General features: G+C 49.9%; 1 protein-coding gene across 9 annotated transcripts in view; it reads left to right on the plus strand.

Annotated features, from left to right (window-relative positions):
* Positions 1 to 16,885, plus strand: part of PCBP3 (poly(rC) binding protein 3) — a 66,442-nt gene that overhangs the window by 14,036 nt on the left and 35,521 nt on the right. For 5 of the 9 annotated variants that reach the window (XM_073304788.1, XM_073304790.1, XM_073304789.1 and 2 more), the window contains exons 6-8: positions 61 to 189; positions 3,004 to 3,078; positions 14,764 to 14,805. In XM_073304788.1, the coding sequence (XP_073160889.1) occupies positions 61 to 189; positions 3,004 to 3,078; positions 14,764 to 14,805 (246 nt within the window). Of the gene's footprint in view, positions 1 to 60; positions 190 to 3,003; positions 3,148 to 14,763; positions 14,806 to 16,885 lie in introns of all 9 variants that reach the window. The other 4 variants (XM_073304784.1, XM_073304785.1, XM_073304786.1 and 1 more) reach the window with 2 other exon arrangements.

A 16,885-nucleotide genomic window follows, 5' to 3' on the forward strand; every position in this document is an offset into this window, starting at 1 on the left:
CATTCAACTTTGCTATTCTTCCTCTCTCTCTCTCTCTCTCTCCCTTCCTGCTTTCTCCAGTCAACAGGTGCTCAGGTTCAAGTGGCGGGGGACATGCTGCCCAACTCCACAGAACGGGCAGTGACAATTTCGGGGACCCCCGATGCAATTATCCAGTGTGTCAAACAGATCTGTGTGGTGATGCTGGAGGTACAGTCTGTAACAATGGGGGTAAAGTATATAGGAAAAGCTATCAACAACCAAACTACAGTGAAAACCCTGGAATAGCTATTGATGTTATTGTTCACCCTCACTTACTGGTACCATTAGTTTAAAATCCTCACCATGTGTTTTTGCCCAGCCATGCACTCTGTTCATTTACTAGGTATGGAGTCTGGGGCTGAACTCTAACTTAACTGAGAAGTGAAATATGATGTTTTCTCTTTAGATTTGAAATGAGATGGAGGGGCAGTCAGCAGTAGAGTCTCAAGAAGGTTGCTTTTGAAATTAGGAGGCCATAGGCTCTCTCCCTTAGACTGGAGAGCTTGTGCGGTGGGACAGAGACGGCTTAGTGCGAGAAAAGCAAGGGGAGTAGGAAGGGCATAGAGAGAAATAAGAGCTGTGACGTGAGCTGGATCTAGTCCATGGAGCATTTGAAAAACTAGGAAGATCATTTTGAACTGGATCCTGAACTGAAGGGGGCAGTGGTATTGTCTGAGGACCGGAGCGATATGGTCACTGCATTGAGTGTGTGAGAGAAGGCAGGAATCAGCCTTCTGCACACTGGAGTCTGGGGAGTTCTTAGCAAAGGAAGTTGGGAGAGGGAGGAGGATTTTGGCAGAGGTGGGTTTGGAGCAGTAGTAATCACAGGCCGGGCTGCACAGGTGGTGGACAGGTTTGCAGCACCAGGTACCTGTTTGGAGATGCAGAATTCAGTGCCCATTATGGCAGTAGAGGCAAATGGGAAGCCTGCGTCAGACTGGGAGATAGGTCTACGAGCTGAAGTATCGATAATTATTGTAATGCTTTACAATGACTTCGCTACAATCCTGTCACCTTTCTAGTACTTAACCAGTGAAATTCTCATTTTCCCTGTGTTGTTAATGCAGTATGAGAGAAAGCAGACTTGTGACTATCGAGCCCTGAAATTCTGTAGCTCATTTGGGGGGTTTGATTGCACAGGTTTCTGTGTGTTAATATTTATTGTGAGGTTCTTAAAACTCATATTGATTTTATATGCCATGCATTCTGCAGATAGTAGTTGTGTGTGTAATTACAATTATAGATATAAACTATAATGACCTATAAATACGTACTGTATATAATATAAACAATAATGGATACGAATCCAAACATTTTGGTCTGAAATCTCATAGGAAGAGGCTTTCGCAAGATTTCTTTCGTGCATTAACAATGATTTGGTTATCAGACAGAACTCGGCATACACCTCTCACAAACACCAGTAAGAGCAATAGTCACAGAATACAGCTCGTGCATTGCCTTCACAACAGACAGGTCAGGCTGAAGCAGGAGACTGAATTGGCAAATGGTATTGACTTGTGGCAGGATGAAAAGACAGAGGGTGTGTGTCGAGGAGAACCCTCCCAATGGCATATGGCTACGTGGTGGCTCTTCGGTCACTGCTCACTCGCTCCACCAGCACACTGTTGGGGTGTGTGTGTGTGTGCAGCTTGCACAATTGCTGCTTGTGCTGTCCCTGTTCTGTGGATAAGCAGAGGACTTGAATCTCCCATGCCCCCAGGGTGATCCCTTTCATAAGTACGGTAACATCACGGAAAGGGGTCTCAAGAGCTGTATGCTATTTCCTCTTTAAACCAGGAAGCGAGGAAATCACTTTCCATGGAGTGTAATAAACAGAATTTCTTATTTGCAGGTTTATAATAAAATGCTTTTCTTCTAAAATATAGAGACCATGGGAGAGGCGGGGTAATTTCCCAGCCTTTGTTTGTGAGCTGCCCTGTGTGTGTATATCACAGTCACCAGTTCATTATTACCGTTATTGATACTACTGCACCACATAGCAGGCCCCATTCCACTAAAGCCCTGCAGTGTCCTGTATGGATACGTAGTAACCAGATAGTCTCTGCCCCAAAGACCTTCCAATAGTAGCTGTACAACCAGGCACAAAACCGTTCATAAGATTAGAAGTGGGCCCAGCAGCACGGGTGGCCTATCTGCGTTGGAGAAAACTAAAAAGGATTTTTTTAAGTGGAGAAGACAAAGATGGTCAATGTGTTGTACAACCTTCTCACTCTTTCTAATTTCCCCCAACACACTGATGGTTGCTGTGCTCTACAACAGTGCCCCAGCATTGTATCCAACACCTGACACCACCGATGTGATGCTGTAATCAGGTGTTGAGATGTACAGCGTAGCTTGATGATGGTAACAAAGGCCATGCTATGAAGACAACTTCCCTGTATGTACGCCTAACGAGTTATCTCCCTCGCAACCCTGCTGCGTGTCCCATAGGCAGCACATCGTGCTATTGCCACGTGTCTCTGGGTACATGTGTTCTTCAATGAGAGTTTGAGGGGTGCTGTTCAGATGTTCTCTCATGCACAAAAGCCTGGTAAATTATGAATGTAGATTAACTGAGAAATCAGTCTATACAGTGTGTGTGGGGATGAGTGCTGGAGAGGGAAATAGATTATGCTGAGAAGGTGCACTGGTGTAACGCCCGTAGGAAAGGGAATTGCTGAGAAGCCTCACCTCATTTAATTTAAGGACTTCTCTCCCCACCCCCGCCCCCCGCTCACATGACTATTTCCCTTGTCTCCTCTCATTTGGAAACCATATTCGCCCAGTCCCAACAGCAATGTTTCTGTTAAAGGTATTGAAGGAATCTCTGTGGGGCAAGGACAGTGTGATAGAATTCATGGGCCTTGTGATGTCGATGTCCATGACATGGGTTGGGTTGGTTGCTTTCTAACTTTCTTTTTACTGATGTTTCAGGAAAGCTGTTCTAATGTTCTCTCTCCCTCTCCTTGTCCCTTTTCCTAGTCCCCACCGAAAGGTGCCACCATTCCCTATCGCCCAAAGCCCGCCTCCACCCCTGTCATTTTTGCAGGTGGTCAGGTAAGAGCCGACCCGCTTGCGGCCTCCACTGCCAACCTCAGCCTCTTACTGCAGCACCAGCCGCTGCCTGTTAGTGCACTCAGGTTTTCTCGCCTTCTCACTTGCATGGTTTCATCCCATTCATATTGTGCCAAAGCAGATGGACTGAAAGCTCTTTGCTAAACTGCTCTTGGTTAATTTGCCTGAATACCTGGCTTAGTTGCCCCATCCATGGGGGGCGAGTATGAAAAATTCTTCCTCTGGCCAAATTGCTGGGAATAGAAGTGAATTTTACAGTCCGCTTCCATGCTGTCTTGCATTCTAGGAAACAACTGAACATTTGTAGCAGGCAGCACTCAGGGTGGAATGTGCTCTTCCCCACATTTACGGCTTGAGTCTGCAAAGGAAGATGCTGGGCGCGCTAGTCCTGATCCGGGAAAGAACCTTAGCCCGTGCATATTCAGCACACGATGAAGGGCTGTGTTGCGTTTGTCTCAGAGAACCGAGAACCTTGCAGGAGTGCTCCCTTTGTGCTGTGAGACAAGGGCCGTGAGGAACGGGAACGCTTTCCACTGGTTGGTTTGGGGTGCTTACACGCAGTGAAAATACCACTTGTGATGTAAAACATCACGCTTTGGCATGGGTTTGCTACAGCTTCATCTTTGCTGGAACCTTAGCTTTATTTTTCATATATTCTGCTCAGTTTTGAGCAACATTTCACCTTTAGATGCACAGAAATGAAGGCGTTTTCACTGACATTTTCCCATTTTCTAGTGAAAATTAGCTTTTCATATGAAGATAGGCCAGCTAATATTTTCTCAGAGGAATCCAAAAGCTTTCTAACTTCTAGTATTTTCAGTTTCACTTGGAAAGTTACACACAGCTCTGATTAAACATCACTTTGGTAGCAGTAGGACTGGATTTGGAGCTCAGCGCTTCCCAGGGAAAACTCAGCCCCTTGGGTCCTAATGGGGTCCTAAGTCCTTATTTACACAAACTTCGCATTAAAATTTTGCCTGAATTGGGCCTTTTATTAAAGCCCACAATACAGGGCAGTGTTGCACGTTTTTTGCACAGTTAGCGGAAGGTAATGCGGTACCAGTAACGCATGCTACGGCATAATCACCGTTGTTTTTAATGGAGGGACTGAAAAATAACAGGGAATATTGCACTGGCTTCAGTGCCTGTAAATCAGGGCAGAGTTTGGCCCACAATTAGGGAACTTTGAATGTGTTTATAATAACCCTTTGAAAGTGAATCTGCACCTTCTTTTCCATAGATACTCGTGCCTTTCATGGCACTCGCCCACATTGGCTTGCCGGAGATTTGCAGAGAGTCTGAACTCTTGGCTGCTGGCATTGCTTTTTGCTTCAGATAATCAATGCACATTTTAAAAAATCAGACACGGATCAAGAATTACATGGATTTTAAAAGCTGATCTACACTATGAAGTAAACGTTAGCATCCCCACCTCTTCTGTAGCTTTGTGATTTCTCATTACTTCTCAAGCGAGGAAGTGACGGTCAGCGAGTCCCCCATGAGACCTGCATTGCCATATTTATTACCCATCATTCCTTAGGGTTGGAGCTGGCTGCTCTAAACACCTCATTGCACCAGTTTAACTGAAGTCACTTTAAAAAATCAGTTTAGTTAAAGCAATGCAAACCTCTGGGTGGAAACCCTGAAACTGCCTTCTAAAACCAATCTGAATTAAACCCAGGCAACATTGTAGAGAGAGGGTTTAAGTGCTCAGGGCATTTTCAGATGTGTAGGTAGCCATATTCTGAAGTTCGGGGTCCAGCGTGCAATGACATTAATAAAAAGAAAAGGAGTACTTGTGGCACCTTAGAGACTAACCAGTTTATTTGAGCATGAGCTTTCGTGAGCTACAGCTCACTTCATCAGATGTTTACCGTGGAAACTGCAGCAGACTTTATATACACACAGAAATCATGAAACAATACCTCCTCCCACCCCACTGTCCTGCTGGTAATAGCTTATCTAAAGTGATCAACAGGTGGGCCATTTCCAGCACAAATCCAGGTTTTCTCACCCTCCACCCCCCCCCCACAAATTCACTCTCCTGCTGGTGCTAGCCCATCCAAAGTGACAACTCTTTACATAATCAAGTCGGGCTATTTCCTGCATAGATCAAGGTTTGATCTATGCAGGAAATAGCCCGACTTGATTATGTAAAGAGTTGTCACTTTGGATGGGCTAGCACCAGCAGGAGAGTGAATTTGTGGGGGGGGGGTGGAGGGTGAGAAAACCTGGATTTGTGCTGGAAATGGCCCACCTGTTGATCACTTTAGATAAGCTATTACCAGCAGGACAGTGGGGTGGGAGGAGGTATTGTTTCATGATTTCTGTGTGTATATAAAGTCTGCTGCAGTTTCCACGGTAAACATCTGATGAAGTGAGCTGTAGCTCACGAAAGCTCATGCTCAAATAAACTGGTTAGTCTCTAAGGTGCCACAAGTACTCCTTTTCTTTTTGCGAATACAGACTAACACGGCTGTTCCTCTGAAAAATGACATTAATGACACTTACGTCATCTGTCTAATCTAATTGTCTCTGATCAATCTCGGTTTTCTATAGAACTCATCATTGTTGCATCTAAGAAACAAATTAGGATCGGAATTCTCCCAGGCTCCAGTAATTTCCCTTCAAGCCAGAATGATAGCAAACAGAAACATATGTGGCCAAAAATCCCCAAATCATCCTTTTGGGTGCCTCAGTGAGTGGGAGCCCAATTGGAAACACTCAAGGCTGATTTTCAGAAGGGACGAGCACCTGTGGGTGCCATTGACTTTCAGGGGAGTCCTGGGAGTCAGGCCCCAGTTCTCTCCATGTAGATGCTCAAAAATGGAGCCACTCCAATGTGTGCCCTTGGGAAAATGGGCATTAGTAGCCAATTTATATCTTTGTGGTAGCTCAACCTCTGTGTGCCTTCCAAGACAGCCCTGTTTAAAGCATGTTGTTCCCCCAGCCCATAATTGCTAGCGGAAGTGCAAACCAAGTATGGGAGCACATGACAAGGGGACACAGCAGAACGCATCTTAACCAGTTGCCAAAAGCATCACCACCCTCTGAGCAGCAGTCCTGCAGACGAGCTTTGGGTCCAGCTGTGGAGTGAACTGTATCTTCTCAAAAGGGAGAGTAAGATGGAAGGAACTTCCCCCTGCTGTTAAATTGTTGGTGTCTTGAGCAGAGGTTTATTTCAAGGGAAGAAGTGGGGCTCTAGGGGTCGGAAATCCTCATTGGCTGTATAAAAGAAAACTCCTTAGCTACTCTGCATAGGAAGCTATTAGTTGTAAGGGCTCTGCCTCAGAAGGGGTAAGTGCCCTGTCCTGTGATTGGAGGAACAAATGTATGGGGGAAAATGCCTCCAGCTGCCTCAAATCTCCCCATGTATACAGCAGGGCTGAGGAGTGTCAGGCGTTCAGTGCCACACTACCACATAACCTCACCCGCACAGGCAGACTCCAGCTCACCATCCTCAGCTACAGTTCCTGGCACAGGTACTGCCCCCCATCGCTTCCCCCAACAATCCCCCCAACAGCCTCAGGCTCTGCCACACCCCACCCACCTCAGGCTGTTCCATCCCCACAACAACCCCCCAACAGCCTCAGGCTCTGCCGCACCCCACCCACCTCAGGCTGTTCCATCCCCACAACAACCCCCCAACGGCCTCAGGCTCTGCCGCACCCCACCCACCTCAGGCTGTTCCATCCCCACAACAACCCCCCAACAGCCTCAGGCTCTGCCGCACCCCACCCACCTCAGGCTGTTCCATCCCCACAACAACCCCCCAACAGCCTCAGGCTCTGCCGCACCCCACCCACCTCAGGCTGTTCCACCCCCACAACAACCCCCCAACGCCCTCAGGCTCTGCCACACCCCACCCACCTCAGGCTGTTCCATCCCCACAACAACCCCCCAACAGTCTCAGGCTCTGCCACACCCCACCCACCTCAGGCTGTTCCATCCCCACAACAACCCTCCAACAGCCTCAGGCTCTGCCACACCCCACCCACCTCAGGCTGTTCCACCCCCACAACAACCCCCCAACGCCCTCAGGCTCTGCCGCACCCCACCCACCTCAGGCTGTTCCACCCCCACAACAACCCCCCAACGCCCTCAGGCTCTGCCGCACCCCACCCACCTCAGGCTGTTCCATCCCCACAACAACCCCCCAACAGCCTCAGGCTCTGCCACACCCCACCCACCTCAGGCTGTTCCATCCCCACAACAACCCCCCAACAGCCTCAGGCTCTGCCACACCCCACCCACCTCAGGCTGTTCCATCCCCACAACAACCCCCCAACAGTCTCAGGCTCTGCCACACCCCACCCACCTCAGGCTGTTCCATCCCCACAACAACCCTCCAACAGCCTCAGGCTCTGCCACACCCCACCCACCTCAGGCTGTTCCATCCCCACAACAACCCCCCAACAGTCTCAGGCTCTGCCACACCCCACCCACCTCAGGCTGTTCCATCCGCACAACAACCCTCCAACGGCCTCAGGCTCTGCCACACCCCACCCACCTCAGGCTGTTCCATCCCCACAACAACCCCCCAACAGCCTCAGGCTCTGCCACACCCCACCCACCTCAGGCTGTTCCATCCCCACAACAACCCCCCCAACAGTCTCAGGCTCTGCCACACCCCACCCACCTCAGGCTGTTCCATCCCCCCAACAGCCTCAGGCTCTGCCACACCCCACCCACCTCAGGCTGTTCCATCCCCACAACAACCCCCCAACAGTCTCAGGCTCTGCCACACCCCACCCACCTCAGGCTGTTCCATCCCCCCAACAGCCTCAGGCTCTGCCACACCCCACCCACCTCAGGCTGTTCCATCCCCCCAACAGCCTCAGGCTCTGCCACACCCCATGCACCTCAGGCTGTTCCATCCCCACAACAACCCCCCAATGGCCTCAGGCTCTGCCGCACCCCACCCACCTCAGGCTGTTCCATCCCCCCAACAGCCTCAGGCTCTGCCACACCCCACCCACCTCAGGCTGTTCCATCCCCACAACAACCCCCCAACAGTCTCAGGCTCTGCCACACCCCACCCACCTCAGGCTGTTCCATCCCCCCAACAGCCTCAGGCTCTGCCACACCCCACCCACCTCAGGCTGTTCCATCCCCCCAACAGCCTCAGGCTCTGCCACACCCCACCCACCTCAGGCTGTTCCATCCCCCCAACAGCCTCAGGCTCTGCCACACCCCATGCACCTCAGGCTGTTCCATCCCCACAACAACCCCCCAATGGCCTCAGGCTCTGCCGCACCCCACCCACCTCAGGCTGTTCCATCCCCCCAACAGCCTCAGGCTCTGCCACACCCCACCCACCTCAGGCTGTTCCATCCCCCCAACAACCCCCCAACGGCCTCAGGCTCTGCCACACCCCACCCACCTCAGGCTGTTCCATCCCCACAACAGCCTCAGGCTCTGCCACACCCCACCCACCTCAGGCTGTTCCACCCCCACAACAGCCCTCCAATGGCCTCAGGCTCTGCCACACCCCACCCACCTCAGGCTGTTCCATCCCCACAACAACCCCCCAACAGCCTCAGGCTCTGCCACACCCCACCCACCTCAGGCTGTTCCATCCCCACAACAACCCCCCAACAGTCTCAGGCTCTGCCACACCCCACCCACCTCAGGCTGTTCCATCCCCACAACAACCCCCCAACAGTCTCAGGCTCTGCCACACCCCACCCACCTCAGGCTGTTCCATCCCCACAACAACCCCACAACAGCCTCAGGCTCTGCCAGACCCCACCCACCTCAGGCTGTTCCATCCCCACAACAACCCCCCAACAGCCTCAGGCTCTGCCAGACCCCACCCACCTCAGGCTGTTCCATCCCCCCAACAGCCTCAGGCTCTGCCACACCCCACCCACCTCAGGCTGTTCCATCCCCACAACAACCCCCCAACAGCCTCAGGCTCTGCCAGACCCCACCCACCTCAGGCTGTTCTATCCCCACAACAACCCCCCAATGGCCTCAGGCTCTGCCACACCCCACCCACCTCAGGCTGTTCCATCCCCACAACAACCCCCCAACGGCCTCAGGCTCTGCCACACCCCACCCACCTCAGGCTGTTCCATCCCCACAACAACCCCCCAACAGCCTCAGGCTCTGCCACACCCCACCCACCTCAGGCTGTTCCACCCCCACAACAGCCCTCCAACGGCCTCAGGCTCTCCCCCACCAGCAATCCTGCCAACTGCTAAGGCTCTTCCCCCGTCCCCACTTCAGGCTGTTCCATCCCCAACATCCCCCCACAGTCTCAGGGTCTCCCATCCCCTCAGCAACCCCCACCAGCCTCAGGCTCCACCAGCGCTTTCTCTCCACCCCACCCCACCCCACCCGCAATGACTCAGTGAACCCAGTCCGCCACACTCTGAGCCCGACTCCCTGAGATGCTCTGGCCCCCACTGACTTTTGCAGGCTCCCCAGTCACTGCTGACTTCCCATTCCCCAGCTGCTCATGCATCTGCCAGACCCAACCTCCTGTGCAGAGAGGGAGTGCTCCTGCCTCCTTGCCAGTGCAGTCCCGGGGCCTGGGGCACCCTGAGGGGAGTCGGGGACGGTTCCTGGTGACACATGGCACCCCTGGAGCTGGGCAGGACTCGGCAGCTCTGATCTTGGAAGAGGGGAGTGCCACTTCCACAGTGTGCTCCAGATCCGTTGGGAGCCCCTCTGTAGGGACTGTGCAAGGGAAGGCTCTGCGGGTTAGCAGGGCACAGGGCTAGGGGCTGGCTGGGCACTGCAGATTCCACTGCTGCCCAGCACCGAGGTCGTACAGGTTAGAGCACACTGCGCCTTCAGTAACTCGTTACAGCTTTCCCCTCCATGCTTCCAAGAGCCCCCCCACCTCTGAGCCCTGGCAACGTGGCTCTTTCAGGAGCCACCCACAGATCCCGGCCCTTGGTGCGGATGGCACAGTTTAGGCCCCACAACCCCTGTCTCTCCAGGGAGGGAAGGCCCCACACCTGACGGATTCCATGGGACCTCCTGCGTCAAAGCAACTTGTCCCTTTGGGTCACTGGTATGCCACATAGCAGCAGCAGGGAGGTGTTTGAGAAAACTCCAGGGTGGACCAGGTCCATGGGGGAATGGGAAGTTGCATGTAGATCAGCTCAAGGTGCATTTTGACCTGTAGTAAAACTCCAGTATTTTCAAATATATTTACAGTGGTTCCCATTAAAATGTCAGTGTTTTCTGACAATTAGCACTCTATGGTTTTTCCATGTGCTTTGGACTGGCAATATCTCTGGGGTTTCTGTTGGGAAATGTTGACCTTTTAAAAACAACTACTGTACCCAGTTTATTTTTGAAGAAAGTTGATTTGCATCTGTCCGAGACACCGTCCTATCTGTGGCTAACTCTGTATGTAATCATCAAAAGATATCACAGAATAGCCTCAAGAGGTTGGACTGTTTATTTTGGACATTATTTAATGTTGTGCTTATTGGACCATTTTTCATTTCTACATCTCTAGTTACTGAGTCCCCAGTAGAAATAAGTATGTATATTACTGATACTTTTGGAGCTGATTGGTAATTCGGAGCTGACCAATGAACTATCTTCAGAGCCTGGTCATTTAAACAAAATTAAAGCAAAATATCAAATGGAAATTTAAAGGAAAAATTGAACAATTTAGAGAACATCCTCAGTCTGTTTTCCTTCCTATTACTATACCCTGTGTGAATACAGCCTAGGGAGTGAAAGATTTAGCGATGGGAATTTAACCCTTTGGAGACCGTGGACATGTATAATGCCAATAAAATATGTTACCTCACCCACCTTATCTTTGTCAATGTTCTAAGAATCAGATAATAGCATTTTTGATGGCAAGAAACCACTGAATTGGCTTTTGTGTCCAATTTCTCTACACTTGTTATTGATCTTCACCCCACCAAGCTGAGGATGTTACTGAGCCAAACAGCTTGTTGTTTGCAACGAGTGATGTAACTTTTCAAAGGTTACCAGACTTTCCTCTTCTTTGCTGTCTTTACTCTCCCTTTACAAAGTGTTATCCATCCTTTATGCCATTTAATTTGGAATCATCTGAAAAATGTTTTATTTAATCAGATATGTTTTATTACCCAGTAAACTCCTTAGCAATAAGGCGTCTACAGCTGTTGGCAGACAATAATGCTTATTTTCAAAGTGATAAAAAGAGTATGTTAAAGGATTGTTGCAAAACTTTGCTGAAGATACCTAGGAAACACCCTGAACTACAGAGGGTGAAATTCACCACAATGCAGAGAGCCACCACAAGGCCTACATGCCACTTAAATGCCACTTGCGCTCTATTTTGAGGGCATAAGTGAGACGTAAATGGCACACTGGACTTCTGCTGCATCTCTGCTCAGGGTTTCATTTCACCCTAATGTAGTAACATAATGTATGTACAGATTAAAAGTGTATAAATACTGGACATTTTATAATTTTAAACAAAATATTTCTCACTTTCTAAGACCCGAGAGCAGGATTTTGTGTTACCCCTACAAAAGCTAACGATGACATCACAAACACCTAAATAACTGAAGGGTTTAGGGTCTGATTCTGAGCTCACTTACACCATCAATGATGTAAAACAGAATTGGACCTTTCATTGCTAATTCTACACATTACAGGCCATTCTGTCACCGATTTGAGTGTTTCTTTCTAAACAAACTCTTCCAGGATGCTGAGCTGCAGGGCTGAGCAAACCTTTTGTCAGACCTGAGAAGCAAATCACACTCACTCTGCACAACGTTGCTGTTTCGGTGATCTTTGCTATGTCCCTTTTGGACAGTGGATAGAGATAATTCATCTGCAGTGGCCAGGAGGGGGAAATTGCAGTCTGTTGAAGTCAGTACCAAGGACAGAGACATTTCCTTAGCCCCCTTTTCCCTACACCAGCCACAGACCCTGGACTGACGTCTATGGGCTGAAATTTTCAAAGCCACATGTGGGATTTGGATGTCCAATTCCTGCTAACTGTAAGGGAAACTGGGTGTCCTAATCTCTTACCTGGCTTTGCAAATCCCAGCCATAATGTTTTGCAGGGTAGATGACTAAAGGATTCAGTTCTGCCAGTGGAAACCTTCCTCTGGCTACACTCCCACTGACAGGTGGAAGTTCTGTCTGGAGGAAGGACACTATAGCTGCACTGTTAGGCTGTCGTTTCAGAATGATCTATCCTGGGTAGGACTATAGGCCATGTACAGGGGGGAAAGGGAAGTAGTTGGTGCCCTTTGCAGTTGGTACGTTCTGTGCACATCATTTGCTTTTTCATTCTCCGGCCATAAGTGTAGCAGCAAGCTGGCAAATTCAGAGCCCTGGTTAATACCAACTTTCCAAATATCTGCTGTATATTAAGTTTGTGGGATGTCACTTTTCATCCCCCCCTCCCCCAGTACAAAGCTATTTAGCTCTATCAATTATGGTGCAAGCTATTAGAAAGCTAGGGCCCAGCCCTGACTTGAGGTTGCTGAGCTCCTGTCAGATGGCCAGTCCCTGAGGGATCAGGCTGGTCATTAGAGGTGACTCAGGCTTGCAGGTGCGTTGTCTGTTCAGCTGTGCAACTTCTAAATTCAAGCTGGACTATCATGAAAGGATGGTCTCTAGATAAAAGAAAAAGGTCCTCAGAAATAAATTCAAACCCGCAGCCCACCCTCTCTCTAAGGATTGGTCTCTGCAGCATGGTGTGATTTACGGCTCTGGCAGAAGTACCCGCACTCGCTTTCATCTGGCTCGCACGCTAAAAAGGATGCAGTGATGGGGGCTTCAGGGGAGGCTAGCAATGACAACATGGACCCAGGGAGGCCAAGCAGGCTTGTACAGCCCATGCTGCCATGTCTTTACTACTATTTTTAGTGAGCTAGCTACATTAAAGCTAGCGCGGGTATGTCTACCTTCCCCCTCCACCATTGCAGCATAGATGTGGCCTAAATGCCTCCTGCCTGGCTTGTAATGGTCTCAGTTCCACAGCATGTAGAATGCCCATCAGCTCCTAGAAGGAACTTCCATGATACACAGAGGGAACAGATGGCCAGTGTAACCCCTAAGAACCACATGTGATATGTGTTTCATGGCACAGCATGGAATCCAGGGATGAATACATTCATTTGCTTTCCACTCAAATGTTTCCATAGTTGGGACCTCCCAGCCCTGGTCTACACTGCAGGCTTATGTCGGAATAACGACATTGCTCAGGGGGTTGGAAAACCAGTCACATAGCTCCTGCCTCTTGGGGAGGAGGAGAACTGGCACCGACCGGAGAAGCTCTCCCATCAGCATAGGTAGCGTCATGACTAAGCGCTGCTGTGTAGACAAGCCCCCAGTCTCAGCCCCTGTGATACAATAGTGCCGACTACATATCTCCTCTTCGGTACAAACACAGCAGCATTCTGATCACCCAACATGGCGCCCTTTCCTGCAACCTCGTAACTAGGGTCCTACCAATTTCATGGCCCTGAAAAATGTGTCACAGACTGTGAAATAAGCCCTTCTCCGTGAAATCTGATCTCCCCCTTACTGTTGGGACCGCCTCAGTCAGGGGGCTCCTAGCTGCAAGTCCTGGATGGGCTGGGGAGGGAGAGGACTTGTCCTTCCCCTGCACGGCCACTCTCGTTCTCAGGGGGAGATCAGACCCACCTTGGAGTGCCTCCCCTTCTGCAGGAAGCTCCAGTCCCAGAGGTTCCTGCAGCTGGAGGAGACTTGTGGAGGTGGGTCCAATATCCCCCTGCTCCTGGGAGCGCCTCAGCTCGGGGGGCTCCTAGCTGTGAGTCCCTGCTAGTCTGGGAAGGGTCAGGACTTGTCCTTCCCTTGCGTGGCAGCTCTGGAATGGCAGGATCAGACCCACTTCCTGGTACCTTGTGGGTTGGGACCCCATGATTACAACACTGTGAAATTTCAGATGTAAACAACAAAAAACATTAAATTGACCAATTTAAAAACCCTCTGGCCATGAAATTGATCAAAATGGACCCTGAATTTGATAGGGCCCTACTCATAACCTTAGAGTTACTTAACCAGATTCACACTGGAGAGATTGGAAGTCGTCACATGACAAGGGATTTTCCAAGCTAGCCCGCTGCCACTATGTATTTATACAGCTTCCCAAGCGTGCCGCTGTTCAAAAACCTTCAGGGCAATTTGTGCATTGGGTGTAAGGACTGTGTAGCAATTCTGCGGTGACATCCCAGTGCTGACCTCTAAATGAGGATCCTGTAATCCAAAGAGCGGCACTTGGGGACTCATACGTACCTTTGCTATAATTGTGTATTGTTAAGGGACGGCTCTGGAGTGGGCATTTGTAGTGGGCAGCGCTGCTCTCTGTGACAGAAATCATTTCAAGCCGAGAGGCAGGCTCATTGCGTAATGCGAAGGTTAACAGTGTGCCGTCAGCCTGGGGGGCTGAGTGCTTTATAGTGGCCAGTCCAAAAAACCAGTGCTGACACCTGTTGTGAGAGGAGCGGTTTTAAGAGTGATGATAGGGTTCTTTATGGGGAGGAGGTGGATGCCTGGTCTGGCTTCATTTATACATAAAAATACTTTCCCAAAAATCATAGGGGGCTTCTCCCCCTTCCCAGATTGGCTATTAAAGGGGGAAGGGATTTAGATGAAAGCTGCAGCTGAGGCATAGGGCTTAAATAGACCCGACAACCAAGTCTAATGACATATCTTTTCCTTTCACAGGCCTATACAATTCAGGGACAATATGCAATTCCACACCCGGATGTGAGTTTTACCCTAATTTTTCTTATACCCATTTTGCTCTTTTATGTCACCTGCATGATACTGTTAATTACTACGAATATTAATATTAGACAATAATATTAATAGCATATTCTCAAAGTAACAGTCTCTGTGTAGTATCTGTAATACCTTGAATAGCCTTTTAACCTATTAGCACTAAACTTTATTAATATTGAGGACTTGGCCTGATGTTAAATTTTTTGTATTGTTCAGTGCTATCCCTTTACTAAGACAAACCCTATATGCATTTTGTGCCCCAGAGAATGGTCAAAAATAGTCTTTTCCCTCTGTGTCCCTCCCTCCATAAAATGTTGCTAATGAAATGCGTACACTGGCTTATCCGGGTGCTCTTGTGAGGGGGTAGGTATATTTGAAAGCTTAGAGACTTATGGCTGTCTCATAGACTTTGCTTTCTAAAAGCGGTGCCTTCCCACAGGTTGGTCTGTCTTTGGGTATGTTGTCAGTTGTATTGCAAAGGAAGTCTGGGCATCTGGTGCTCCTGAATTCTCTCCCCACTATTATTTTAGACTGAGGATTGATTTTGCAGTCAAACTGATCAGTCACCTAAGCATAGATGCACCCATTCCTTGTGTTTTGGCGGAAGGGATGAAATGTCCCAAGCTCTCTCTTTGACATGGCTTACAAGCAACATGCAAAAGTTCCCTAGAAATGAAGGACAGTACAGGTTGCTGTGTTGAGTTCAATTCCCAGTCAGGGCTGTATAGGAAGGCCCTTGGTGCTCTCTGTCTTTTCTGGTAAGGGTGAGGATTTTTTTCTGTTGATCTTAATGTTAGTCAATGGGGGAGGCGACAGATGGAGGAGAGAAAGAAAAGGAGGTTCTGTGCCAAATTCATTCCTGGTTAATGCTTATTTCTAGTGAGAAAAGCTGGGCACAGGTGAGCAAGGAGTAAACACATCCCCTCTGCAGCTTTCACCCATGTGGCTCATATGCAGCCTCCAGCAGAAATTTAAAATTATCCTTCTTGACAGGTCCCCCAAGGGAAGGCGGGATGGATACAGACGCCACCATCTCCAGGAGACAACTCTCTCCTGGGGTGTAGGCCTGTTCCGTATCTTCCCTTCTTGGCCCGGTCTTTGTCATTTTGCAGCATTCCCTCCTTAGTGGGAGGAGACACAGGGAAGAAGGCAAAACCATATGTTTTATAATAGTGGGTGTGAACGAAGGCACGTGCACTGAGGCGGGGTGAAAAGAGGCAGTCTCTTAGCCTTCTATAGGTGAAAGGAAGAACTCCCAGCTACACTGCTCTTGGTGAGTGCTCGAGTAAGAGTGAGTCTAGTAAGACCTCAAGGTTGGGGACCACTTTTACAACAGGTGTGCTTATTCAGGTGGGTGGTTTAAGCCAATTGGCTTCTATCCAGGACCCCATCCATCTCTAGGAAAGCAAGGACATGGTCCCGCCCAGAGTCAAAGAGGAGGCGAGACAGAGCTGGGTGTCCTCTGCCTATTGGTGACACTTTGGCCCTGAGGTCTTTATGACCTTCCCCAGTGGCTTCACACAGGTGCTGAAGAGGAGTGACAGAGACACCATAGCAGGCAGCCAAAACAGCCCTTTGCACTCCCCTAAAATAAGTGGAGCTACTTTTAAGGACTACAGCCCTGACCTGCCAGGGGCCACAGCTGGATCAGCAGCACCTTGTAGTCACTAGTACCTAAAGCCACTGACCAACCTAGCAGTGTGAGCCCAGATGTCCCACCTCTGTTCGTTGTCGCGAGAAGACCAGTGACTGCCAAGATCATGCGATTGCCATGCCCTGGCCCAGCTGGAAGCCTGATTGAATGACACTGTGACGACTTGCTCAACTCACCCAGATCTGTGAGCCACTGCGTTACCGCTGTGCCTTAGCGGGAGGGCGCTTTGCTGCGGCTAAGCTGGGAATCTGTCCCTGACACGCCAGCCTGCCTGCCTTGCCAGCAAACCCTGCAGCATCTGCCAGTCCAGCCCTGCCCCGCAGCGATCCCCACTCCCGGAGCTCCCAGGGACGCCTCCCTACAGCGTCCAGCCCCTCTCCCTGGGACCCGCTGCCTCCAGAGAGAGTGAGC

This window comes from Lepidochelys kempii, chromosome 11 (assembly GCF_965140285.1).
Source record: "Lepidochelys kempii isolate rLepKem1 chromosome 11, rLepKem1.hap1, whole genome shotgun sequence".
Classification (NCBI taxonomy): Eukaryota; Metazoa; Chordata; order Testudines; family Cheloniidae; genus Lepidochelys; species Lepidochelys kempii.